The sequence below is a fragment of the Acanthopagrus latus genome, chromosome 8 (genome assembly GCF_904848185.1).
Source record: "Acanthopagrus latus isolate v.2019 chromosome 8, fAcaLat1.1, whole genome shotgun sequence".
Classification (NCBI taxonomy): Eukaryota; Metazoa; Chordata; class Actinopteri; order Spariformes; family Sparidae; genus Acanthopagrus; species Acanthopagrus latus.
Window position 1 is genome coordinate 23,389,552 of NC_051046.1, and position 25,984 is coordinate 23,415,535.

The following is a 25,984-nucleotide window of genomic DNA, read 5'->3' on the forward strand; positions in this document are numbered from 1 at the left end:
ATGGTTTGTAATCCAGCAATAAACCAAGAGAAGAGGAAGAAGAGGAAGCAGAAAAAGAAGAGAGGAAGAAGAAGAGGAGGAAGAAGAAGAAATAGAACAACAACAACAACAACAAAAACAATAAATAAAAGCAACACATTTGCAGCCGGTTGTGCTTATTACATCACACTGTTGCTCCTGTGTGGGACCATGCAGTCTAGACTAGAGTGCCAATCATGTTGTTGCTGATGTGGATGATTAATCCTAACCGTGTTTGATGTAAACAACACAGCACAAACCATGCTCTGTATAGTATAACTCAGTTCTCATTTTTGGTTTGCACTATCTGGTCATTTTTTAAATACACATATGTATTATTAGTAAATAACAATACACTGCAACACTGTTTATAATTACGTGTTCATTTTGTACAATATCATGTTTATATGCATATATTATGTGTCTATTCTCTTCTAACCTTTTTATTATATTGTTTATTTTAACGATTACTATTGTTTTTTGTAATATTACTGTCTTTTGGCTGCTGTGGCTAAGAATGTCCCTGAATTTCGATATTATAAATATTAATAGAGCAATGGAATGTCAAATAAATCTTGTCAGCAGCTCTATACATCTTAGCTTTTCCTTTCCTCTGGCGTGCAATGAGATGTATATGATCATCAGTTATCTACTGAAAAAAATCCATATTGTGCTATTCAAAACAATCTCATGTCCCAGTCAAGCAATGACTAAATATATCCAGTCATTTGGACTGACATCTGATAATACAAATATACAACAAGATGAGTTTCACTCAGCTGCATTGTAAAATGCATTCTAGTTTGAACACGGTTCAATGTGGAGTGGAGGTTTCAGCACTGACACCACAATATCCCACAGACACAGTTATCAAAGAAATTTTCTTTGGAGGTTCTCAGAAAAAAGGGTGTAATATTTTACAAAAGATTGTTATATTGGGCTATAAAAAGACAAATGACTTTAGTTTCCTCTGGCTTTCAATCAAACACCTAAACTGTAAGATTCTATCGCCATGTATTGTTAGCTATTTATCATAACTACTGCTGCAGATAATTTGACTGAGAACCAAAGGAGCTATGACCTTGAACAATTGTGCCTGATTGAGATGTCATAGTATAAGACTATCACATCAATCTCAATATTTACTCGAAATCCAGCTGGGGGGTGCACATGTGATCATGCTGTTTAAAATGAACACATCATTTGCACTGGACAGCAGCAGAAAGACCCTCATGTTAAACTGAACTCATACCATGCTTGGTTAAAAGAGGCACTCATAAAGTTAAAAGCAAGAGACCATCAGTTCTTTACAGCTGGGTAACTCACCACCAGCACCAATAATAAAAGTGTTTTTCGCAGAAATCCAAACATTAGCATTAATGAGAACTGCAACAGCACAAGACCATCAACTTTCATATAAACTAGGCGCAATGCGATCCCCCATCTGGCCTGCACCTCGTTTAATAACAAAGCGATGCCTGCGTGTGTTTCCCTACCGAAGGGGGTGGGGATGAATGAGTGATGGAGACTGTTGATGCGTGATGTTGACCTTACCGATTTCTTTAAAGTGCAAATCATTGCTCGATGGATTAACCCGTCTCCATCAACTCTGTTGTGATACTTGTACAGACTCATGTAGGGAATATTTTGTACACTCGAATACATTTGAAAGAACGAGTGGGTCGAATCGCGAGACAAAGTTAATTGTGTAATCGTAGTATAACAAATTTCGTTTGATCTGTGACAGAATGAGAGTGCGACCCAAGATCTTACATCTATAACTGCATCTACCCGATTGATATTGGAAAAAATAAACGTTTAAACCATTGATTCTTGCAACAAAACGGGACTTGGGCGAGCAAACAATGCCTGAGGAGCATCTGCGTCCCTATGGCTACCCAAGCCAGATGGCTTGCAACTGCAAGACAATAAACTCCAACCTCACGCCATGAACTTAACTTCATATGACGGAAAAAGAAACAAAACACAGCAGCACAGACCACTCTGTGAGCAGGACAACGACTGTGGTTAGTGCGGTACTTTTCGATAATTTAACACATTTCAGTGGCTTAAATATATTCATAAAAAATGTTTAATGATCCGTGTGTTTAAAGTTTCGTATCGTTTTGTCACTTTCCTATAAACGTATTCTCCCCATCCTCTCTGATTTACTTTTCGTTTACGTGACCTAAACTAGGGTCGCTCTTCGACATAAACATGATGCGCTGGCCAAATGAAAACAAACGAGTAGCACATGGTCCTGTAATCATTACAAGAGCACCTTGATGCGAGGTTACTCGGGAACATCAGACCAATCCATAGATATAGAGCAACATGTTACTATGAACATCGGACCACAACGCTGTATCGCGAGTAATACATGGAGCGGACGTCTGTCGTGATATTTTAACTTTAGGTGATCCGCAATTAGCAATTAACGCTAGCTTTCAGCTGTGCTAACGAGCTGGCTAACCCGTTATCTAACAGGATTGTGTTAGTAACGTTAGCGCACGAGAAGTTCACAGAACGGAACAGTGCTAAGCTGGTTATCCAGATAGTTACACAAAATGCGCTCGTCAGACCACACACACACAAAAGAGCTGACACAAACAACTTTTAATTTCCGTGCTGAAAGCCATTACTCGTCATCACAGGCAACAGAAATTCGTATTTACCTCTATTTCAAAGTCTGGAAGGTTGAACGCCGTCCTGAACAGCGAGCAGAAGTGGGCTATGGCGGGGACTTCCCACCACGACTGGATCTCTTCCACAGAAACTGTACATCCCTGGGACATTTTCGGACTGGAGAAATTGTGCAGCGTGTGTTTCTCACATTAGAAAGTAGTTTCTTCAGCGGGTTAGAGTGTCTCCGTGACATTACAAACACGACAAAAGTTGCTGCTGCCGTTCTGTTCGGACGGTTGCCATTGCGACCCGCGGAGCGCTACAATCTGCTTTAATCAGAGTCTCACCGGAGCTGAACAGATGGGTAGGGCGATTCCATTGCGCGACGGGGAGGGGGTGTTGGATTAATTTACTCTCAATGTTAAACTCAATTTCAACATAAACTGTATTTTTAGCATCGACTTTGTCGTATTATTTTAATGACAATAACAAATAACGCTTAAAATGTTAGGATGGATGTGTCGTTTCGCAACAGTAACAAAAATGTGTTGTCAACAGTACCCCTCATAATGCAGCCGCCGTTTAAAGGGAATGGCTTTGAATAAGCAAAACAAAATAACAAGTTAAACCAGGTATGAGACAGGTACATTCTTTAATTATATGTGTGTGCCGTTTAGTGTGTGCGGAGAAAACAGTTCTCATTAATTGGCGTATTTTGTTATATTTTCATGAATTTCGTACTTTGTATTATTGTTTTTTACATACCACTCTTTGATTTACTTCGCTTCCAACAGCAGTTTAAGAATAATCCTGAATCCTAAAGGCTCGTTGTGTCGTACAGTAGATTACAGTTGATTTTGTAAACAACATTGCTATGTAAGTTTTGGTCCATACACTACACAGGGGCTCCCCCTATCGCAATATGCGCAAAGTGCATGTTATATGGCAGCAGAGGTGCTCAGTGACAGTGACAAAAGGCTACTACTGTTTTACAATATTTAATTCCCATGCACATATTTTTTTTATTCTATCTTATTTTATTGATTTTTTTATATATAGAGAGAATATCGTCAGACCTTACTCCCCTTAGCTTTAGGCCACTACTGACCCAGGTGTGTTCCATTAAATAATCAATAAAAAAAAAACAAAAAAACACTGAAGTAGTATGAACATAACTCATGCAGCCATCAGTATCGAAGTAAGAAGTAAGAATTTACTTAACTTTATTTATGACACACTTAAAAAAATAGCTTGTGCCAACTGAAAAACCTGGTACAGTGTGTGCACTTTAAATTGTCACATTAACTTTAATAAATAGCTTGATACATATAATTGGTCAACAAGCTCTCTTATGCAATTACCATGGCTTTAGAAAAAAAAAATCTTCAAACCGATTCAAGGGGTCCATAGAATCTACAGTTTTATTATACCCAATAATTGGGGGGAAAAATGTCAATGTTTCCCAGAGGGTGGCACTGTCTACAGCAGGCTCCTTTAGATCAAAAGTAAACTGATCAACACATTTAATGGCATTACAAAAATTGTTAGATTTATAAGATGCTCTCTGTGCAAGTTGACATTCTGGTCTAAAGGTGGAGCAAGAGGACCGCTCATGTATCCGCCAACATGGACCAAGTACATTGTCTGCAAGCCTAGTGAAAACACCCGCAATTCCAAAAAAAGTTGGGATTCTGTGTAAAACATAAATAATCTTAATTAAGCTATTTGACAGATCTCTAAATTAATGCAATACAAATGCAACATATGTAATGTTCAAACTGACTCACCATCGACAAACGATCATATCATCAAAAGTTTCCCAGATTCAGAAGTCTCTTCATGTATGGCACAAGGCCCAAAACCAACACAGAATGACCTTTGATCCCTCAAATGGCACTGAAATAACAACTGACATGACTGTATAAAGGATATCACCACATGGGCTCAGGAAAACACAGTTTTTTACTACATCTACAGTTATGCAAGTGTAAGTTATGACTTTAACATGCAAAGAAAAAGCATAGATCAACAACATCTAGAAACGTGGCAAACATTCCTGGCCCTGAGCTTATCTCAGATTGAATGATGAAAAGTGAGAATGTGTGAGTCCACATTTTAAATTGTTTCTGGAAATCATGAATGTTGTGTCCTCCAGCTAAAGTGGCGAGGGACTAACCAGATTGTTACTCTGTACAAAGTTCAAAAGCCAGCATATGTGACGGTATAGGAGTATGTTGGTTTCGATGGCATGGGTAACGTTGTGCATTTGTGAAAGCGCCATTAATGCTGGAGAATACCATGCTGATTTTGGAGCAGCATGAGCTGCCAGCTGGAAGAGTTCTTTTCCAGGGACATCACTGCTTATTTCAGCAAGACAGTGCCAAGTCACAATCTGTGACTATGAGACCTGTTACCTTCATGTGGTTTTGTAGTAAAGGATTGCACGTACCTGCTCTGCAGACCTGTCTCACACTGAAAACGTGTGGCCCATGATGAAGATAAAATACAACAAGGGAGATGCCGGACTGATGAGCAACTGTGAGTTTGAGGTTTAAAACAGCAAAGTCATTGGACCATATCATTCAGGATAACTTCAATTATCCTGAAGTTTGGGCATATTCAGTATTCTACAAGTATCTGACATCTGCTGGAGGGATGGACACCATTCTTCTAAAAGATTCATGTGGTGGAAAGCACTGTCTAACAAGTTGGTGAAAAATCTTCCATAGGTGGTCAGCTGGGTTGAGAAGTGCCAATATGGCAGACCGGTACTCCTAAAGTGGATATGATGGCATAGTAGCAGTCCAAGGGTAAAGGTCATGGGACATTTTAAAGGTACAGGTTTTGAAGAGGAGCTGCATGTGTTACTCATCTATAGTCAGGACATTACCAATAGTAGATGGCCGCCAGCACACCCCCGGTTTAGTTCAGTGAAGTAAGACAATAACAAAAAACAACTAACTGATTGAGACAGCAGCAGACCAAAAACTCTCATGCTCTCCAAGGTAAAATGACTGTTTTTATCAAAGGAGTCTGGTGGCTTTAGATAGAGTGATAAATGGCTTCAGTCACCCGTCGGAAAGGGCTGTCAGACGGCAAGATAAAGTCCACACTTAACCTGATATTGATGTCCTTTCATGGGCTTTTAGGTGTCTGAATTACATTTAGCTGGTGCAGAAGTACATTGCTTAGCTTCCTGCACCGCTAGTCCTGCTGCTCCTCCTGCCCCTTTAAAAAACGTCTCGTGGAACCCTGAAAGCACACTTTAGAGAATCTGAACCGAAGCTATGAGTATGTCGGGGTTGTGAGCAATGAGAAACAAGAACTGTTGTCCCACCTTTTCAGTGATCTGATATATCGTGTTCTGTGAAATGCTGCCCTGTTTCGTGAAAATGTGTTTTCTGAAAAGTTGTTATGTCTTTGACTTTCAGTGCCACCCTACCCTCCAGTGTGGTAGAAATCTGTTCTTCATTGCAGTGAATAACATGTTGGAGTCTTTGGTTAGATTGTAGACTTGAACACTTTAAGGCCACTATGGTCTACGATGCTATACAGCGACAGCGGTTGCAAGACAACAGAAGAGCCAGTTTGCTTACTTTGCTTTGTAGCTCAGTCTTCACAGCAGTACAGCAGTGATGCAATGTACTTTTTACTCATGACATACTTGTACTTTAGCATTTCCATGCAATACTATTGTATACTACAATCAGCAGTAACATATCAAAATGAATAAAACACAGCCAGGTCTCACCCTAAATAATAAGTTTTACCTTTCATATTTGAAGTACATTTTCTGATAACAATAGTGTAACAATTTGGCAGTGCTACTTTAACGTAATGTAAAGCATCTGAATATTTTTTTTTTCCATCACTTCAGGACACCGGAATGATCAGGTCTATGGTTTTATTAATTTTATTGAGCCACTCATATCAAAAGGATGCTCTTATGGTATTGTAAGACACGCATTTACCTGGGTGCAATATTTGACCTATTACAATTAAATAAAATTCAAATTTAACTGGGATATGTCAGAATGCGAAGGCTGTAATGGTCTGGCTCTGCCTCTCACGTGTCCTTGTGTGTTTTCAGATTTTTTTTTCTCTCTTCCCTTGTGTGTGTTGTTTGTTTCCTGTTTGGTCTCTCTTTGTGTCTGTCTGTCCTTGTATTTGTCTGTCTGGGCGTTCTGCTGTCAACAGTCACACGCCTCCTGCTACTAATCAGCCTGCACACAAGCAACCCATCCATTAATGAAGCTCCTGCAGTATATATGCACTAGTTTTCACTTCAGTCTTCAGCAGATCGTTCAGTTTCTCAGTCTGGTACTTGTGCTACAGGTAATAAAACACAATGACTGCATCACTCCAATTTTAAACAAAGTTGTGTAAAATCAGAGTAATCCAGACATTCTTGTAATAATCTTTCATATAAAGCATTACACATTTATGAGTGCTAACAAATATGATTATACAGCACTACAGGTGCATTATAAATACTTTCATAATGCATTATAATGCACTACAGACATGAGCTTCATAGAAAGTACTATCCCTCAATCTATTCAAGCTTTGAAAATATCCTCATTGTAACAGTTGCCAGCCATGTGTCTGAGTTCTGCTTTCTGAAGATACAGCATAATGAGAAGAGGCTGGAAAAGCAAAATCTAAAGGAATTACAGTGATGATGCTGGATGATGAAAAGCTGATGCTAAACTGCATTGCTAGTTTATAATGTTTGATAACGTCAAGATAAAAGATGTGGAACTTTGAACTTCTGATTAATGTGTAGGAGCAGATGAAGGAGCTAAAAGAGTTGGAAATGTGGGATTGAGTCTAAATAGTATGATGGTGTGAAATAGACTTAAATGTTGAATAAAATTCAGTGTACAAAAGATGAAAAGTGGAAGAAAAGGGATGGGGGATACAACATGTAGTGCAGACCCTTTTAGCTGGTGGCCCTTTAACAACCTCATTCTGGCCCTTTTATCATCCTGTTAGCTAATTAGCCCATTCATCAGTTATATCTGTTCCCAGCACAGAAATACACTTATTTCATTAAAAGATTTTAACCTAGGCTGTTTCAGCACAGGGAATTTAAGAGAATTGAACTGACAGCCTACTTCTACAATTAAAAAGGTGCTTCGACTGGCACTTTCATATACATGATAATTACTTTGAATTTTAAAAATGAAAAAAGTACAAAAAAGTGCATTATTGAATACGCCTGGTGAAGTGTAAGCCGGGACATGCATTGCCCTTTAAACGTGTGAGCCAACCGAGAAAATATCATCTTCAGTGATAGATTTTCCCTGCTGATGAGTGCAATGATCACTGATAGTAATAGTTTTTTCCATAAGGAGGAATCAATACATCAGTCAATGCTCATGAAAAAAAATAGCTGTGGGGCAACGAGTGGTTGCTGTGGCAGTCACATGTTCTTTTTGTTGATGCCCTTACATGACCTTTTGTCTTTTATATTACCTCCTTTTACATGTTTCTCTATAATAAAATATTCCAAACAGGGATAACCATATCGTTGCATCACTGTTTCCTTGGTAGTAATTGGAAGTCTGTGAACATTTGTGGAATTCAATGTGCCTTGAGGTATTATGTAATACTGGGACTGCTGAATGGAGAGCTCATTACGGATGGGCAGCCCAGTTTTTGGTTCACGTTGTATATTCTTAGAAACAAAACGCGGTGAGATATAATTGAGGGTGTTTGACTCTGCCATGTCTGTTGCGTGTGTTGTGGCAGCGGCTCTGCGGGCATGAGTTTATGTCGAGTTGTGTTAGTGCAGAGCTGTGTTGCCGGGGCTGTCTCACACAGGGAGTCACCACGAGGGGGAGGGACTTAGGCAACAGGACAATGCTGGTGTTTGTGCAACGGCCCCTGAGTGGCGGCTGGCTCTCTCAGATCGCTCTCGCTTGACTACCACTGCTGCACGCATTGTTGAGGTGAAAGGAAAGTGGACAGCTTGATCCTGTCTGTGGGATGCGCCAACAGAGGTAAGACCCCCATACCCCACTGCCTTATCTCAAGTCATGGGGGAAAGTTGTGGTTTTTTGAAAGATGTCTCGTGAGGCTTGTGTGGTGTGAACTGTGTGAGCAGGGGTGTTCTAGCGCAGTTTGGGGGGAAACAGCGGTCTGGGAGCTGGAGGTTTACTCGGGGTGAGGCACCCTTGTCTGTGTTTTGGCAGGGTCACCACAGTGTGTGAATGGAGCTGAGCTGAAAGAAAGTTTTACAGAAAGAGGCTCAGTGAAAGGCATGTGTAGAATGTGACCAGGATCCAGCAAAGGAGAAGAGTATGAAGACATAGATGGGGGGGAAAAAAAATTATATTTGGAGATGAAAAATTTACAAAGATGTCAAATAAAAACGAGAAGATGAACTAAGCAAAAGCTGTTTCCGTTGAGAGAGGCGAGGGTAGGTGAAGGTTTACAGTGGTAAAAATAGAGGCAGAATGGAGGTGGGGAGATTAAGAAAGAGATTAATTAGGGAGCTGAGGGACGGGGGAAGTCAGGAAGGGAAAAGGCAGAAAAAGAATGGAAGAAACAAGGAGCAACAAGAGCTGTGAACCCCAGATAACGTTTCAACGGCATTTGTATTGTCCGTGATACACACTTCTTAGGCAAGACTACAAACTATTGTTCATCCAGAACAAAAAAAGAGAAAAGAAAGAAAGAAAGAAAAAAAACTTGTCAAGCAAATTCTCCATCTTCCTTTCAAATCTCCTTTTCAGTCCTTTGTAAATGTTGGATACCAAATGCGGTAAAAGAATACCGGTAAGCCCCTCATTTTCAGTTCTGCCCTCCTTGCTAGATCAAATACTCTTATCCCTTTTAGCTGGCAGATTAGAAAGACTCAAGATGTTCTGTCTCAGTGTGGTAGGGCTGGGATATGCCGCTACTCACATTTAAGAATGACTAAGTGTGGATTTTACAGACTCTGATAGTTCATGTGAGGTGTGTCCACCCTCCATCACAACAATACTCTCCATCACAACAATACTCTCCAACTGTCTTATAAAGCCATCGAGAAAGACAATACCAATGTATCATATAGAATAAAGAAACATTGCTCTGACTTGCTCTTTCTATTGATTTCATCCAGATTAACTGCCTGTGTTTTGTCTTTCCAGGCAGCGGGACAGAGATTCAGTTTTGGTGTGAGGTGCAGCAGAACAGAGGGGCTGGCCAGAAGACACAGATCCAACATTGGTGGTTGGGAAAAAAGGGCGTCCACCCCTGCTGCACCGGGGTGAAGGAGAAGGACAAGAAGAAGAGGGAGAAGAGGAGGAGGAAGAAGAAGGTGTTCCAGTGCTGCCACATTAACAGAAGCAGGGGGCTGTGTTTGTGGCGTGGGTGGGCAGGTGAGAGCTAAGCTAGTGCTGACAGCTCTGGGCTGCGTGCAATAAGTGTAAGAGGGAAGGGGAAGAGGAAAACGAAGAGGAAGAAGAGGAGGAGTAAGTGGAGGAGGAGGAGAGGAGTCGTGGGCCTAGAGCCCAAACACAAGCAGGATGGCGGAGATGAAAGTTAGGTGAGTCTCTTCACTTCATTAGGTTAGTTTACAGACGACAAGTTGAACTGCATTCACTGAGCAACATCTGTGTTAATGTTAGTCCGATGTGTATGTGTGGTGCTTGGGGGAACTCCCCGTGTGCCCGCTTTATTTCTATCTTTATCCATGAATGAATGTGTCATTTGCATGGCTAGTGTGGGTGACTACGCTTACGTGGATCGGTGCACGCATGTGTGCGTGTCTTTGTTGATCCCTTTGCAGCCTCCCTGCTAAGCTGATTAATGGGGGCGTGGCAGGCCTGGTTGGTGTGACATGTGTATTTCCTATTGACCTGGCCAAGACCCGCCTACAGAACCAGCAGGGCGTCCAAGTCTACAAAGGAATGTGAGTAGTGCTCCCCTTGGCCCGAGTTAACCAGACACTGTCATTGATCTGCCATATACAAAGATAGCGGCTCTTACATTGTGACAGTTCCTTGGTCCTAGCATTCCTGAATGATTTGTTTTCCACTTAAACAGTCGTTACTGAGGTGTTGTTATTGATCCATTTATCCTCATCTTTAAAGTAAGGTAACGGCTGATGGCAAGTTTTCTCTGCAAGGAAATTTTCACAAAACCAATATCGACATTTCTTAAACCATAAAACCTTTTCAAAATATCTGCTGACGACGAATGGTTAAATGTGCTTCTGGTGAACAGCACTCTCTAATTTGAGCCACAAACAGGAATTATTCTGACGATGAGTCACATACTTTTCCATTGAATTTCTGAGGGTGGATCAGCACAGATAAACAAAGTCTTCCCATATTTGGTGCCGTGTTTTGGTCACAAAACCCCGCTCACAAGATTGTATGAGAGGAATGGCCGTATTCAGTGTGTGTTTTCATGGACTGCGGTGGTAGCTTTAAAACTGTTAAAATTGTATTCACCGAAGCTGACAAATGTTCCAAGGAATGCACTTCAGCAACTTCACAATCCATCACCTTAGTTTTTTATGTAGTTTTAATCAGAATGTATTTCATAGAGATGCAGAGAACAAGACAGTGTCCTCGATTGACACAGTGAATTTGTAACTGCGCACATCTGGTGGGTATAATACTGCTGGCTGATCGGGCGTAGCCCTGCCGACTTCAAACATTTTAGACTGCGGTTTTCCAGTGTGAGTCAGAGATGGAAAAATAGCCTGGGTAACTAACTCCCTCAAAGGACTTATGACATAGATTTTTTTTTTTTGGGTCTTTGCTAGGAAAAAAAAGGGAGATTTTCAGTAGAACTCACAGTTTAATGATTCCACAGCCCTCTGTGTGGTTTGTTGCTGTGACAGGGTAGAGGGTCGTGGTGTATCTGTGTAAAGGCCAAACTGATAGTGATGCATAATAGTACAAATCTGACCTTAATGTCTGTCAGTGAAGCTGATGTTTAAACAGGCACTATGTAACTTCTGCCGTGGGCGATCAAAACAATGAAAACAAAAGACATAGTTTGATGACATTGTGAATGGATCACGGGAGACTTTGTCTTCATTGTTTAACAACCACAACTGCTGATGAAAATCCATCTGTTGTGACTGAGGCAGAAATGTTTACAGATGACTTCATGTTTCAAAGTTTTATGCACGCCACATTTACCTGCTTCCTTCCTCACTCATTGAGGTATCATCTGATGTCGTCCAGGAAGTTGAAAGCGACATGCAACCAAATGACCATAAATTGTGAATGTTTCTGGGTTTAAAGGAAAAACATGATATAAGGACGGCACACTCTGAAAGGTCTGACTGAAAGGTCACCTGTGGACGTGCTAATAAACTGCACTGCTACAGTGTGCTAATGTTGTTCATTCATGGTTTTATCTTCTATTGGTCCAGCACTTGCCTGTAAAGTAGTCTTTGGATGTGTGCACCTGACTTTACATTATTTAAAACGTTTGGGATAATAAAAGCAACACAACTCACCAAAATATGTAAGGTTCAGCCAATTTTAGACATAGTAATGTTGAAAAGTTACATATTATATATTTAAATATAAACATGGTTGGTCTTAATGTTATGGTGTATTTTAGGACATCAGTATTTCACACAGTTATTTGGAAAACAGACAAAATGTCAATGGTTTCTTTTTGTCTTTAAAGGCTGGACTGCCTGGCAAAGACGGTTCGCTCTGAGGGCTATTTTGGATGCTACAGAGGTATTTTTTGCATTTCTAATCCCTGTGACAAACAACACTATAAGTGTGCTTTACTATAAGCTTAATCCAGACACCTACGCTGTTGTGTCTCTTGCAAGCCCTCAATCTTTTTATCAAGTGACCAGTGTCTATTAGCCAACGGTGGTGAGCCATAAGCTGTTGTGTAGGTGGGCTCTATTTGTGTATCTCTGTGGAAACCTTTGGTTGTCCTCAAGCTCTTTGCGTTTCCAGGTGCAGCAGTGAATCTCACTCTCGTCACGCCAGAAAAAGCCATCAAGCTGGCAGCCAACGACGTCTTCAGACAGAAGCTCTCAAAGGATGGGTACACTGATTTTTGTCCCCTAATGATGCATCATTTTTTTTCTCTCTATGGCCACTCCAGGGCTCTGAAACATATTGATCTCAAATACTGTCTGTGGTTAAGCTTTAATGCTTTATACCTGTTCCTAACACTCCGATGTGTTTCCAGGCATTTGCCCCTGTGGGGGGAAGTGCTGGCAGGGTGTGGGGCCGGGACCTGCCAGGTGGTGGTCACCACTCCAATGGAGATGCTTAAGATCCAGCTGCAGGATGCAGGAAGGCTTGGTAAGTTGACTCACTGGGTTTAATAACTTTTTGTTTTTATTTAATCGGTAAATGTGAAACATTATCTTGTGAATCTTAATCTTGGATAACAATGTGATTACGTACCATTAAATTGTCCTGCTTGTTTTTTTCTAACCTGGCATTATATGTGTTTGACTACCAGCTGCCCAGAGGCCCAGGCCTCAGGCTGCTGCTGCTGCTGCTGCTGCTGCTTCTGGTCCAGCTCCATCACTAGTGGCCCCCCCACCAGCGCAACCGAGTCCTCCTCCTCGGCCCTCAGCCACCGGCATCACTGTTGAGCTGTTGAAGACTCGTGGACTGGCAGGCCTCTACAGGGGGGCTGGAGCCACCTTAATGAGGTGACACACACAAAGACATAAACACACACACACTCTCACTGATGTTTTGGGTTGAGTGACCTAATCAAATTTGATTTCCATCTGAAAGAACATTTATCGATTCATAAAATCCACGGATTGATGTTTTGGTGTCACTCGGGCACGCTGCTTCTGTCCTCTACTGTCTGTCTGTGGCAGAGTTTCACACTCATGGCATGAGGACAGGGACTTCATGGTGCATTCAAGTGCACTCGTAGACTCAGAAATCTATACTTGAATGCCACAGTGGTTGTTCAAAACAGGACCTTATGAATCTGAATTAATCTATTAAGAAACTCGGTGGCAATACTCTTCTTATTTACAATACATGACATTTGCTTATCATTATCTTGTCATGCTTACCTTCACTAAACTTTTATCCGTCTTACTTTAAATGTACATATATATTTACTGACTATGAAAAATATGTCAAATATAACCAGACAAGCTATATTGACTAACTCTCATACTTTTGAAAATTCCAGACATATTTCTTCACTAGTGTCACCCAGTCCCTGTCATTATACCTCACTATCATGTTGTTAAACTTTCTAAACATTAGGTGCATGAGTATGCACAGCTGTTTGCGTTCTCCAGCTCTGCATCTCCTGTGATTCAACTCTGTCATCACCGCTTTAATTAGCACATTGTTACATTGCATAACTCATACCGCTTTTGTTGTATTTCCTGACACCTCTGCCAATCTGCGCTGATCAATAAGTCCCTGCAGCTATGTCTGGCTGCAATATTGCAGTTGAATGGGGCCAGGTCTCTCTTTCTCTCTCCCTGCATCTCTCATGTGACTTCACCCTCTCACACTTTGTTTTCACTCCATCTCATTTTTACCCCCTTAGAGACTTTTCTTTCTTCACATTTTTTTTTTTTTTAATCATATTTTTTTAGGGATGTCCCCTTCTCAATGATCTACTTCCCGCTGTTTGCCAACTTAAATGCGCTGGGCCAGGAAATCGTGGATAATGTGCAGACCCGGGCGCCATTCTGGCACTCCTTTGTGGCAGGCTGCACTGCGGGCTCAGTGGCAGCTGTGGCTGTGACACCATTGGACGGTGAGTGGGAGAAAGAAACAGACAAAGTAACCATTACTGTCACTGTCCAATAATCTGTCGATTATCTTTTTTTGATTAATCAATTTATTTGGTCTATAAAATGTCCAAAAACAGTAAAACAAAAAAACCCAAGGTGACATCCTCAGATGTCTTGTTTTGGCCGCAATGCAAAGATATTGAGTTCAATGTCATAGAGCAGTAAAGACACTAGAAAATATTCACATTTAAGAAGCTGGAATCAGACTTTACTCAAACCAATCCATTTTTTATCAAAATAGGTGGAAATTCCTTTTACAGCTGACAGCTGATCGATTCATCAATTAATCATTCTAGCTGTATTCTATACACCACTGCATAGTGTTTCAGCATTCGCCTAACAGCTGAGGTAGACAGGAGCTTGTTTATAAAATGTAAAAAAACAACAGAAAAAAAAAAACAGTTAAATGGCTCCATGCGTCTTCTTCGGCATAATCAAAGTCTCCAGGAGCTCTGAGATCCCAAATTGATTTGAAAAACAATATTTACACCCCCGTGGTCGAACTCATGTATCAAATTCAGAAGGATCGCACACGTTTTTTTTTCTCCCTTTTTTCTAAATTGTTTTGTTATGTTTTAAAACAAGTCCCCATCTACTTCAGTTTTTAGGAGAATGCTGGGATACTGTTTTGCTGTGAGGCTCCAGAAATGTTCAGTGGAAAACTTCACTTGACTTTCCATCGGGCACGGGGCTCAGTAGATGATGAGTGAATTCTCATTTTTGGGTGAATTTACCCTTTAATATGCAAGTCAGCATTTCCCTTCATGCTGCGATTGTCACTGTCTGCTGTTTGCTCAAACTGACAGTGATCTTTGAGTATGTGTAATGACAGTGCATTCTGCCTTTTAAATGCCTGTCCAGTGATAAAGACTCGTCTGCAGACCTTGCAAAAAGGTGAAGGAGAAGACACGTACAGGGGAATCATTGACTGCACACGGTACGATTTTGAGTTAATAACAAAACATTTACTGAGTTTATATATTTAAGTGTAGAGCCTTGTAACATTTTTGTCCTGTTTGTGTTCTTTCTCAGGCGCATCATGAGGCGGGAGGGCCCGGCAGCGTTTCTGAAAGGTGCAACGTGTCGTGCTCTTGTCATTGCTCCTCTTTTCGGCATTGCACAGGGTGTGTACTTTCTTGGGGTAGGGGAGGCGGTGCTAGGTTTGCTGGAATAACGGTGCTTGGTGGAGGTGGTCGTGTTGTCTCTGTACAGATAATTTACTGCTTCAATCTGCAGTGAATGACAACTGAGAGAATGGTGAATACAGAGAGCCACTAACCAAGGGAAGAGATATGAAGGGGCTCCCTTTTACTAATACGTGGACCAGTGGGTTCATACTAATCATGTTTCTCTAGGTTTTTACATGCTGTCAGCAGGGTTCCATAGGTTAAACAGGGTCCTGTGTATGTGTGTGACTAATCTGAGGGTATGTGGCCCGAGTTGTCTGGGTCATCCCTGTGTGCTTGATGCAATATGTCCAGGGTTGTTCTTGCGACCCAAAAGAGACTATTCTGTTTGGTGGTTAAGAGAGAGCTGCTGCATGTTGATTGAGGATGCTTAATAAAATGCCTACCAACAAAGAACTGTGCATCATCTTAAGTAAGTGACAAGTTCCCCTTTCAATCTTTATCAAAAGCTTATATTGCAGAACATCTGATGTCAGAGTCTGAGCTGGGTATTTTGCTCGACTACAGATGCCAATCCTTTATTTGTTTGATACGTTTCTCTAGAACACAAGCTTGATCTCATCCTGTTCTGCACTCATCCTACTCTATCCGTGAGGTCTGAGTTGTAATCTTGGATTCGCTTACTGGATTGGGAGGTCCTGCCTGTCAGTGTCCCTGAGGTCATGTGTTAATCTGATGGTAATGCTTTAATCCCTGTATTAGCATACAATATACCCTAACAGACTGCTCACTTCCTGCCTAAAGGCCACAGGTTACACTGCTGGGCTACTGTCTCATAGCCTTGACTTCCTCTGCTCTACAGCTTGGAAGGGTTTAAAAATAAAACCTGCGTGAAGTCTAGGGCTATTTATACTGCTTGGTTATGCATAAAAATATGTTGCTTCAACTGATGTGCGCACAATAACTAAAAACATGCAATTAAAGCCTTATCAATGCTGATAGTTTCTAAAGCATCAACACTGTAAGTCTTAAATGAACTCAAAGCAATTGGGAGTGTTGAAACATTGATTTGGTACTTGAGTCCAATTTAGCGAGGACAATACTATATGTCAAACCCATGGAGGAAGTATGGCACTTTGTCTTGCCAACTGTTTGCCATTACTAAAGTCCACTGGGTGGCACTAAAAGCTTTTTTTTACATTTTTAATGCAAGACACATTTTTGATGTGGCTAGTGTACCTAGGCTACTACATTTTCCTCATTGTAGAGCGAACATAGCCTGAGTAAACTGTTTGTTTACAAGCTGTAAATAAAGATATCTCATACATGTTGAGTTTTCTGTGTCACGCGCTTTTATTTCTTTGGCTGTTGTATGTAAAGTGCTTCAGAAATTTGGCAAAAGAACAACAACAACGACTGTCTGCACATGCACACAGTCAAACTGTTAAAAAATGTTGAACATCATTTAAGACTGTAGACTACTAAAAATGTAGACGACGTAGGTCAATGTGTGTATCTTTGGTGACCTAAACATGTAGCTTTGAATACTATAATCAAGAAATAGAGCAACAGATTTCCCAAACAAATGGAGGAAGGCATATTGGCACTGAAATGACAATTTAAGGCAGTCCTTTAGACTTCACCTGAAGGGGTCAAACAAATGGCACTTTTACATGGTGCAATTATTTTGTCCATCAGTACAAAAATAAAAACATATATGAAAACGTTCGTAGAATCCCCTTTAGCAGATCAGGGATGTCATTGACCCTTGATGATTGGCAAGTGTGTTTATACAGACTCTTGCATACTATGATGATGGTCTGCAATCACCTTGTAAAGTCTGTTAGTCCACCATTAATCCATGAACTTGCGGTTGGGGTTGGCTCCAAACAAGCTCACTCTGATCTCCGGCATCATCTGTCAGATGTGAAGTGAGGATACATTTATGTACACATAAGAAACTGAGAGGATGGCTGGATGATAAATTAACACACAAGGATGATGCAGTGTTTTCTTTCTTCCTCATTTTGTGGATATAAAGGGAGGTGGTGTAACTTGTAAGATGTGGCCACAATTCAAAGGTGGCTGTAAATATATTTTTAGATTTTCGACGTGTCACCAGAGTAAGCGAGAACTGCTGCTCTCTGCTAGCTATCCTTAGCTGTAGCTAGCTCCCATTAGCTGATAAAAGCAAGCTCAGTAAGCCGTGAAGCTAGTAGCCCTATCATCTGACTGGAGGTTGCCTGGACAGTGACCTTGGATCGCGGGGGGTTACCATTGTTTTGGTGGGTTTTCAATTTCCTTTAGTTGAGCTCAAATGAAATTAGATTTACAATCACAATTAAGCTTGTCCTAGTGCAGTAAAAGACATACGTTGAAGACGGGGAGAAGAACAGCCAAAGTGTATAGCTTTTCTTGATATTTTGTGAGTTTATTTTGTTAATCTATCCCACACAAAGGTAAGCAGTTGTGAAAGGCAGTGAACTTGCTAGTCTTATACAACTAATATGTAAATCTTCCATCTGAATTTTCCATCGCTTTTTGATAAAGTGGTATTATGGGACAGGTGGGCTGTGGCTAGCTGTTAGCTTGATCACTGCAGTAGACGTCACTATAACAAACAACACAGACATCTGTCACATAGCATGAACACTGCCTTTTCTTCACATTTTGCTGAAACGGTTCATTTTTGAAAATTTGGATCATTGGATCCAAAGGATCATGTGCATCCTCACTTTACATCCTTTATGTATAAAGGGTCTGTGTTCAACTTTTTTTGTAAGAGCAGCGCAGGTCTCTCTTCTTTTTACCTGAACTTGCCTGCAATCTCCTTGGATGATGCAAGCAAACACTAGGCTAAAAGACAAGAAAAAGCTTCTTGTTTGCAAAAAAATAAAACTGTTTAAGTTTCTAATGTGCATATATTTTGACTGAGACTATGTCTTGAATTAGTACACATCTTTTTTATTTTCAACTCTCCATCCCTGAGGTAATTTGCTTCACAGAGGAGAACCCAGTGGCCTGTGCTGCCCTCCACAGGCAAACAACACAAACTACACTAATGTGGTGTAAAGCTCATAAATGATGATTTGCATTTTGAGTTGTTATCAAAGTTACTCTACCTGCTGTGCGATTAGTTCTATCCTGCTCTCCAAAGTGTTGGAAACCTTGATCTTCCCATTATCATTATATACCTCAACTCCTCCACAGCTGTTAAAAAAAGAGGAGACACTGCAAACTTAAGAAAACCAATATAAATGAGTCATCTGACAATACATTTAAAATCAGAAAAGTATGAGTTGATGCTAAAGTCCAGCAAAACTACTTACATCTCTGTTGGAAGAAAACGTTCCTGATCAATTTTGACAACTATGTTGCTCTTTACCGCCTCTTTATAGATGGGGATGGTCTTGTCAACAGCTGCCTGTTAAGCAATAAAAACACTTATACAACACAAGACTTCCAACTATCATGACTTATTACACTAATCACAACATACAATGTAGTGGTCAGCTCAACCTTACTTGAACCATTTCTACATCCTGCTGTCGGCAGCGAATGGTAACTTTAGGTTCCAATAGTCGATAGAATCCCTGAGGAGTCAAAAGCACCAATTTAGAAAACAGGTAACTAACAAAAATCAATTTTTGATTTAGCTTTTTCTTCCAGTGAGAGCAGTTAGGGTTATTACCTGAAGCACCAGGCCCTCCAAGAGGGTGGAGTACCTTGCAGGGTCCTTGGCAATTTCTCCAAGCCTTTGACGAGCCTCACTCAACAAATCCTGAGGCAAGACCACAAACAGAAAACAGAGAAGGCCAGTGGATTCACTGATTCATTTAGACTGCCTGACAGTAAACTTAATGCTCACAGACTGTACTGTGGAGAGTCGTGTCATACTGTGGAAACATTCTTAAATACAGTGTGTAAGTATTTATGGCTTTTCTGTGGTGACAGTTAATTATGGGGGTGGTGGAACCGTACAGAACAAGAAGAATTTTAATCCAGGGATGAAAAGGATGACAATTAAGCACATGAATGAATGCGATTTAACTGTAGTTATAAATAAGACACATTCTATGTTTCTATCAAAATATAAAACAAATCTAAAAGCAGAACACCTGTGTCAATTTGTAACATGAATGGAATATGTAAATTTGTGTGAGATTCAAGCAAATCTCTGACCGTGATCATGTCGTCTCGGGCCTTCAGCACCTTCAGTCTGGCTTGGTTCATCAGGTTGGACATCTGACTGAGAGAGAAGAAGGAAAGGTCAACAGGTAAACTTGCTGCAAACATTACCATGCAAGCTGCTCTGCCTGACACCCACTACTCACAGATAGAGCCCGATGGATATATGGCCAATATTAGCCTTGGTGAGTATGTTGTCTAATATGCACTGATTTGGAAACTTTTTCTGGATGATAATGCTTATAAGTAATTTCAAATTAGCAAATTCCCAGTGAAGTTCACTGTTTCAATGCAATGTCACCATTTTAGACGATAATGTTTCTTGTTTAACTATAAAATACCCTGCCTCCATTACATCACTTTTGCTGGAGAAGTTACAAATATTGATCTACACTCATCTGTAATAAGGACACATTTAGAAACACTCAGGAAAACCAGGTAACAAAGCATAAAAATTATCGAAAGTTTCAGTGTGAGGGAAAATGCAAAAGTATCTAGTGAAACTGATCAAATCTGTTGCATGTTATTCCACGCACTTGCCTAAAAATCCATCCCAAGACCAGTCAAATCTCTCATACAGTGCAAGACTGTCTACAATAAACAAACAAACTCACATTTTCTTATGTTGTTCAATCTGCTTCTCCTTCTTCTCATAATACTCCATGATTTTCACCCGCTGAGTCTGCACCAGGCGGCCTTTCTCAATGTTGAACTCTTCCTCCGCCTGTCAACACGTAGGTATGACAACAAGGCCCAGTTATTGCTCTCTGCAGCAGATCCACATGACTGACTGACAGGCTGACAGCTGTCAATTACCTTAGCATCAATCTCCTCAACCTTTTCTCTGGCCTCTTGCTCAATGAAGGCCATCATGTGCTTGATCTGCCACAAAAGACAAATAGTATGGTCACAAGTCAGATGTCTCACAATGTTCAAGCTTAATGGGTAACGTTGTGTCAATTTTCTACATGCAGTAGGGGCTAAGTACAAACCAATTCACCAGTCATAACGAATTTTCTTACAAAAACAGACATATATATGAAGAAATTAATTTATCTCGTTTAAAGATAGACCTAAGAGTTCGTATCTGACTAACTCGTACCCATTATCAACACACTATTTCAACTTTTCTCGTCTGCGAACGTGCCAAACAACAAATCAGAGTCAACTACAATTGACGAGGCTAATAACTTCAAGAGTTGACAGTTGGTGCGTAGTAATAACGACTAAACAGCTGCCAGTAAGTTCACGTGCTGCTGTGGTTGAGGTTTTAGCCCGTTAGCCCCCGTTAATGTTTGTAATGTTTAACACTGGCTAACGTCACCTCACTGGGACAAACCTGGCTACATGCTAAGGTTAACTGCGTGAAAAACACTGTCTAGCTTACCTGTTTCTGTACGTCAGCGTCGGTGAGCGCCATGTCTGCTGTTTAATGTGTTTTCTTAATTTCAAAGTCTGGAAACTGTCAGTCTTCTCGACCGCTCGTGGAGTCCTCTTGGGCACAAACAGTTACCATTTAGCGGCACGACACACGATCCGGTCATTACTTTCAAAATAAAACAACGTATCCAATAGGTCCGGTTTTCAAAATAAGGTGTTGAGCTAAAGCAAACTGGGTAATTAATAGGACTGTGAGCACAGGACGGATAAAACATGTGTCTTGTGTACCACATAAATGAAAAAGTCCCTCTTAAATGACGATCCAGGGCTGTATCAAAAACTACAATGCATCAGAAATCGGAGGGAAGAAGTCACATTTTTTTCTTGAAATGTCTACAATTCAAAATATTAGGCTTCTATAAAAACACATTCACACAGATGAATACTACAGTGACTGATAGATTTGAGCTCAGGACAGCTAGCATTGTTATGGTATCAGTTTAGAGAGATTCCAGAGTAACAGTCCCATTTTGTAGCTTGAAATGACTTCAGGTCTGATACTGAAGGTGCTGTAAAAACAACATTCTCAACAATCTATAACAATGACTGACTGACTTGTATTAGGTCAACTGTGAATATACACTAGCAAAAAAAATAAAAATAAAAATTTAAATCAAGCATTTCTATTGTATCATTTTAGAGAATGAGAAAGTCAAAGTCTCGCATGTTTATGTTGATATGACTCTTTGCACTCCAAGATTTCTGACTGAAAGGGACACTATGTAGTTTTGGAGTAAACAATCAAAGTCAGAATTTGAATATTTACAATAGTAAACAAGCTGATCTCAGAGGAAAATAAGGTCCCCAGAACACAGTTGGAAGCTAGAAAGGTGGCAGGGTCCACCACATGTAAGTAAAACAGTATGAAATTGTGTTGTCTTTGAAAGTCAGTTAAGTTGAGTTAAATGTATTGCGAGAGTAAATAACAATGAATACAATACACTGTATACAGTGTATATACTCATACCATCTGATAGAGGGCATACCACTTCTTCTGCCTGGGAGCTGGTCTGTTTCCTTCACCTGCAGGCCAGACGCCAGTGCCGGCAAACTTCCTCAGGCGGGACATCCACTCTGAGTCAGCCAGCGCCTTGTGTGACTTGGAAGATGTTGCCTTTGGTGACAGAAATGCAAGAACATTTTTTAAATGAATGAAAACAACGTGAATACTGCAACATGAAAGCTAGACCATGACAACCAAAGCCAGCTAGGCTTTGATTGCATCTGTGTTTGTAACTCAGCTGTAGAACTAACTTGATTTATATTATAAATATGTATTCTTAAAGGATGTTGCGGTAATTATCATGAAGTCGAAAGTTTACGCCTTCACAGTTTGAATAAACTCATTAAAACAGAATGAAGTTTTAATGAGTCAGTTTCTCAGAAGCGTTAAAATCGCAAGACACTGTGAGTTCAGGATACCACCAGGACCACCTCACTCCCACCCTGACAGTGAACTTCCCTTGACAGGTAGACTTTGATTGTGTAAAGGATCCATGTAACACTAAATGGGCACAATTAAAGTATATCTCCAGCGATGAAAACGAGTGTTTATCTGAAGATAAAAATAAGTATTCGTATGACAACCATATAAACTATGTTTGTTTATATATGTTAATTTCAAGGATTTGGTAGAAATATTCTGCTTCAAAATCATTCATAAACTTATGTTATCAAAAAGCGCCAGTCATTCATCGGTATTACGGCAACAAAAGCGACAAAAAAATAAAATGTCAGTCAGATAATTTAACACAACAGGTGAAATTACTTTTCTATATAACGTTTTAATGTGTAGCTACAGCAGTGAGATAAATGTGTAAATACTCGCCATTTCACTTGTTGTCCGACTTCTGTTGTCACCGTCACTCGCCTCAAACTCCGCTTCGAAAACGACGAAGGTTGACGCAAATCTTCTCGGCTTCGCTCGGATTTCGCTCGCTCCAACATTTCTGGGTCGTGATTGGTCAAATGTTGGAGCTGGGCAAAGGCGATTGGTGGGGGAATGTTGGAGCTGCGGATTTGATTGGCCGTCAACCTTCAACGTTGTTTAATGTTGGAAGGTCGCTTCGGCGCTGCAGGTCGCAGTCTTCCCTGGAGGCGTGGGTTCGAATCCCACTTCTGACAACACTTTTTCATCAAGATTTAGTTGTGCTTCTGACACCAGTGGATGTAGTTGATGTTTACTAAATCCCAACATTTTGGAATTACACAAATTAGAAAAAGGAATTACATTCAGCCATGCTTTTCAAATGTTTAGGCCTATTAAAAAGATGTGTCTGTATTTATTTGAATTATAGGCCAATCTTCAATTTTCCTTTGTCAATTTCACTCCACCATTTATCACTGTTAAACTGCCCTTAGATAGTGTCACGCAGGTTTCAAGTTATGTGGGAGCTGGTGGGAGCTGAGCCCCCATAGGAAGAGACCTGAGCTCCCATGAGAACCATAAAATCAAACTTGTCTGGTGTCATTTATTAACCTGCAACCACTATTTCAATCACAAATAATGCATTTTTAATGTACAGAGTATAACATATAAAAAAAAATAATAAAAAGACTAAAAGAAACATGTTTTGGAGAAGAACTATGCTTGGCTACCAGTCCTCATGCCAAGCGTAGTTCGTCCTCATGATATAGATGATTATGCTGAAGTATATAGTCTATGGGATAGAAAGTTAAAATTATCAGACAAAAAGTTAATCCTGAGAATAAAAGTGATACAAGGTTTAAACAAACGTCTCTCTTTGTGTAATGTATTTAAATTCAGCTGACGGTCAATTTGAAACCGTGTTGTTTTATATGGAGGATATGTTTACATTCAAAATGTTGTAGTATAGTATGTTTTTAGGCCGCTGTGTTCGTTCGTTGGTGGGTACTTTATGTAGTATTGGCTTTGTGGATGTGCTGGATGGCCTCCGACACCAGGAGGCGCATAAGTTGATTCACGTTCAGAAGCAGAGATAGTAGAAGTAGTTGGAGGAAGTGGGCGGGGCTAAATGTTGGACTCTGAGGGGATTCTGCGCAAGCGGAAACTGATTCATTTCAATCTGAATCAGAAAAGAGTCAGATTTATCTTCTTTTTATTTAGTCATAATGAAAACATATATGTATATGTCTTGTCCAGCATGGGAGTCGAGTCGGAAAGAGCATTTTAAAGTCTGCTGTTACTCCTAGTCAAATGAAACGTCTGGATGTCTGTGTCACTACCGTGGAAACACCAGCAGAGGGAGCACGAGAGCCATGTATAAAGTTAAGCCGCTGTTGTTGTTGAGCATAGATGCATAATAAAAGTAATGATGAACACGGAACTAAAGTAGGCTTTTAATCTACGGACAAAATCGTTCGTAAATCACCATAACGACCTATCCTAAATATTTAAATGTAAGGAGTCCCAATGCTTGTCCTAAGTCAGGATGGCCGAGCGGTCTAAGGCGCTGCGTTCAGGTCGCAGTCTCCCCTGGAGGCGTGGGTTCGAATCCCACTTCTGACAACACTTTTTTTCATCAAACAATTGATGCATAATGTCACTTAAAACCAATCTGTTTCACTTTGTACAAATACAGTTTATGATTTTTGCTGTACCCATACTCCCTCTTCTGCAACAAATAATGATTACAATACTTTTACAAGTTAAAACATCATCAGGTACATAATAGGTACTATGAAATTGGCATCCATGTATTGTACTTGATTATAATGATATCACTTTTATTACTATGTTACTATTACGACAGTATTTCTCCAGGCTGTTTGTTTATATGTTGTACAACCTATGACTGTTTGATGTAAGTTTATGACTTTTTAAAAAACTTTTCATAATGTAGTAAAAATGGTTGTTTTATTACATTCATTCTTGATTTGATGTGACTTTTTTCTTTTACTTTTCTACTTTAAGAGCTTGCAGAATTTTCTGCTCTGTGTACTGTCTGTTGAACTCTGGACCCTGACCTCTTTTTCCCAAACTAAAGAGGTAAAACCTAAAACTAACTGATGTCCGTCGTGTTAAGGTAGCATCAGAGAACATACAGAAATTGCTCAGCTCTCTGTTGTAATTGTAAACATAACCCATTGCACCTACTTACTAATTTCTGTACTGGGATAAATATGACAAAACACAGACTTTGACTGCCATAAATCGGTGACCTCTTTTCCTTTAACCAAAGTTCTGCTGGTGTGTTGAAGAGACCCAATATCGATGGTACCCATTTTTCTAGGAGGGCAACGACATCGTTACCTTCAGTTCCATCCGGGAACCCTGCGTTCCTCAAATTCTTCCTTCTCTGACAATTCTCCTGGTCGTCGAGTTGTGCCCCAAGTTCAGCCACAGCCCGGGAGTGTTTTTCGGCCAGATCGTCGTGGTCTTGTCGCAGGCTGGTGACTGACTGCTGGAGCTCCGCGCATTTTTGCTCCAGTTGGGTTATCCTCTCTGTGTTAGCTTGCAGCCCTCCCCCCAGCCTCTCAACAGTGGTAGCCATGTTAGCGCCAGCCATAGCAGCCTCCATCAGTCCGTTATTTTTTGGCGGCATTTGGCACTTTGGTCTATGTCAACATCTTGGGTGTTCATCAATATATAAAAAGAGCGTGCTGCTGTTCACCCTGCCGCCGTAACCGGAAATCCACTGTTTGCGCAATTTGAAAGACTAGCAAACAAATTGCTTCACTGCTGCACTTTGGACAATTAGTTGTAAGATTTTGAGTTTCAAGTTTTACAGCATTCAATTAGGCCACGTAGTCAGTAAGTTATACTTTATTTATATAGCACAAAAACTGATCTCTGAACAGTTAACAACTTATTTGAATGCTCGGTCCTTCTCATGGC

The 25,984-nt window shown here is 40.4% G+C and overlaps 3 protein-coding genes and 1 non-coding gene across 10 annotated transcripts in view; 2 read left to right on the forward strand and 2 right to left on the reverse strand.

Moving 5' to 3' along the window:
• Positions 1 to 2,955, reverse strand: part of LOC119023829 (cat eye syndrome critical region protein 2) — a 37,429-nt gene extending 34,474 nt beyond the window's left edge. For both annotated transcript variants that reach the window (XM_037106032.1, XM_037106031.1), the window contains exon 1: positions 2,694 to 2,955. In XM_037106032.1, the coding sequence (XP_036961927.1) occupies positions 2,694 to 2,813 (120 nt within the window). In that variant the 5' untranslated portion in view covers positions 2,814 to 2,955. The remainder of the gene's footprint in view (positions 1 to 2,693) is intronic.
• On the forward strand, positions 475 to 16,870 carry slc25a18 (solute carrier family 25 member 18). Of its 4 annotated transcripts, XM_037106036.1 has the most exons (10): positions 8,472 to 8,648; positions 9,783 to 10,180; positions 10,424 to 10,546; positions 12,289 to 12,344; positions 12,576 to 12,666; positions 12,814 to 12,929; positions 13,093 to 13,288; positions 14,210 to 14,373; positions 15,272 to 15,347; positions 15,443 to 16,870. In XM_037106036.1, exons 2-10 carry the CDS (start codon positions 10,161 to 10,163, stop codon positions 15,582 to 15,584), a joined length of 984 nt encoding a protein of 327 aa, XP_036961931.1. In that variant the 5' UTR covers positions 8,472 to 8,648; positions 9,783 to 10,160; the 3' UTR covers positions 15,585 to 16,870. The 4 variants fall into 4 exon arrangements, with proteins under 4 accessions (XP_036961929.1, XP_036961930.1, XP_036961928.1 ...); XM_037106034.1 differs by lacking the exon at positions 8,472 to 8,648 and adding an exon at positions 475 to 2,045 and having other exon boundaries at positions 12,576 to 12,929; XM_037106035.1 differs by lacking the exon at positions 8,472 to 8,648 and adding an exon at positions 2,913 to 3,007 and having other exon boundaries at positions 12,576 to 12,929.
• atp6v1e1a (ATPase H+ transporting V1 subunit E1a) lies at positions 12,700 to 21,269 on the reverse strand. 3 transcript variants are annotated; one of them, XR_005076344.1, is made up of 11 exons: positions 21,113 to 21,269; positions 20,542 to 20,607; positions 20,340 to 20,449; positions 19,720 to 19,786; positions 19,229 to 19,318; positions 19,062 to 19,130; positions 18,867 to 18,961; positions 18,660 to 18,747; positions 17,368 to 17,454; positions 13,035 to 13,279; positions 12,700 to 12,907 (listed from the first exon to the last, which is right to left on the reverse strand). XR_005076344.1 is itself a non-coding variant. In XM_037106037.1 (9 exons), exons 1-9 carry the CDS (start codon positions 21,143 to 21,145, stop codon positions 17,392 to 17,394), a joined length of 681 nt encoding a protein of 226 aa, XP_036961932.1. In that variant the 5' UTR covers positions 21,146 to 21,267; the 3' UTR covers positions 16,872 to 17,391. The 3 variants fall into 3 exon arrangements, 2 of the variants coding, with proteins under 2 accessions (XP_036961932.1, XP_036961933.1); XM_037106037.1 differs by lacking the exons at positions 12,700 to 12,907; positions 13,035 to 13,279 and having other exon boundaries at positions 16,872 to 17,454; positions 21,113 to 21,267; XM_037106038.1 differs by lacking the exons at positions 12,700 to 12,907; positions 13,035 to 13,279; positions 21,113 to 21,269 and adding an exon at positions 20,828 to 20,900 and having other exon boundaries at positions 16,872 to 17,454.
• A 3,303-nt stretch (positions 21,270 to 24,572) lies between these two features.
• On the forward strand, positions 24,573 to 24,655 carry trnal-cag. The gene has a single exon. It is a non-coding gene; the product is annotated as a tRNA-Leu (tRNA).
• The last annotated feature ends 1,329 nt before the right edge of the window (positions 24,656 to 25,984 follow it).

Bases quoted from the DNA above. Each gene is read 5' to 3' on its own strand.
- slc25a18 (XM_037106034.1), top strand. From the start codon at position 10,161: ATGGCGGAGATGAAAGTTAG. The intron at 12,345-12,575 runs GTATTTTTTGCA...TTGCGTTTCCAG, and splicing joins CTATTTTGGATGCTACAGAG to GTGCAGCAGTGAATCTCACT. The intron at 12,930-13,092 runs GTAAGTTGACTC...TTTGACTACCAG, and splicing joins GCAGGATGCAGGAAGGCTTG to CTGCCCAGAGGCCCAGGCCT.
- atp6v1e1a (XM_037106037.1), bottom strand. From the start codon at position 21,145: ATGGCGCTCACCGACGCTGACGTACAGAAACAG. The intron at 20,608-21,112 runs GTAAGCTAGACA...CTTTTGTGGCAG, and splicing joins ACGCTGACGTACAGAAACAG to ATCAAGCACATGATGGCCTT. The intron at 19,131-19,228 runs GTAATAACCCTA...TTGACTCCTCAG, and splicing joins TGGAGGGCCTGGTGCTTCAG to GGATTCTATCGACTATTGGA.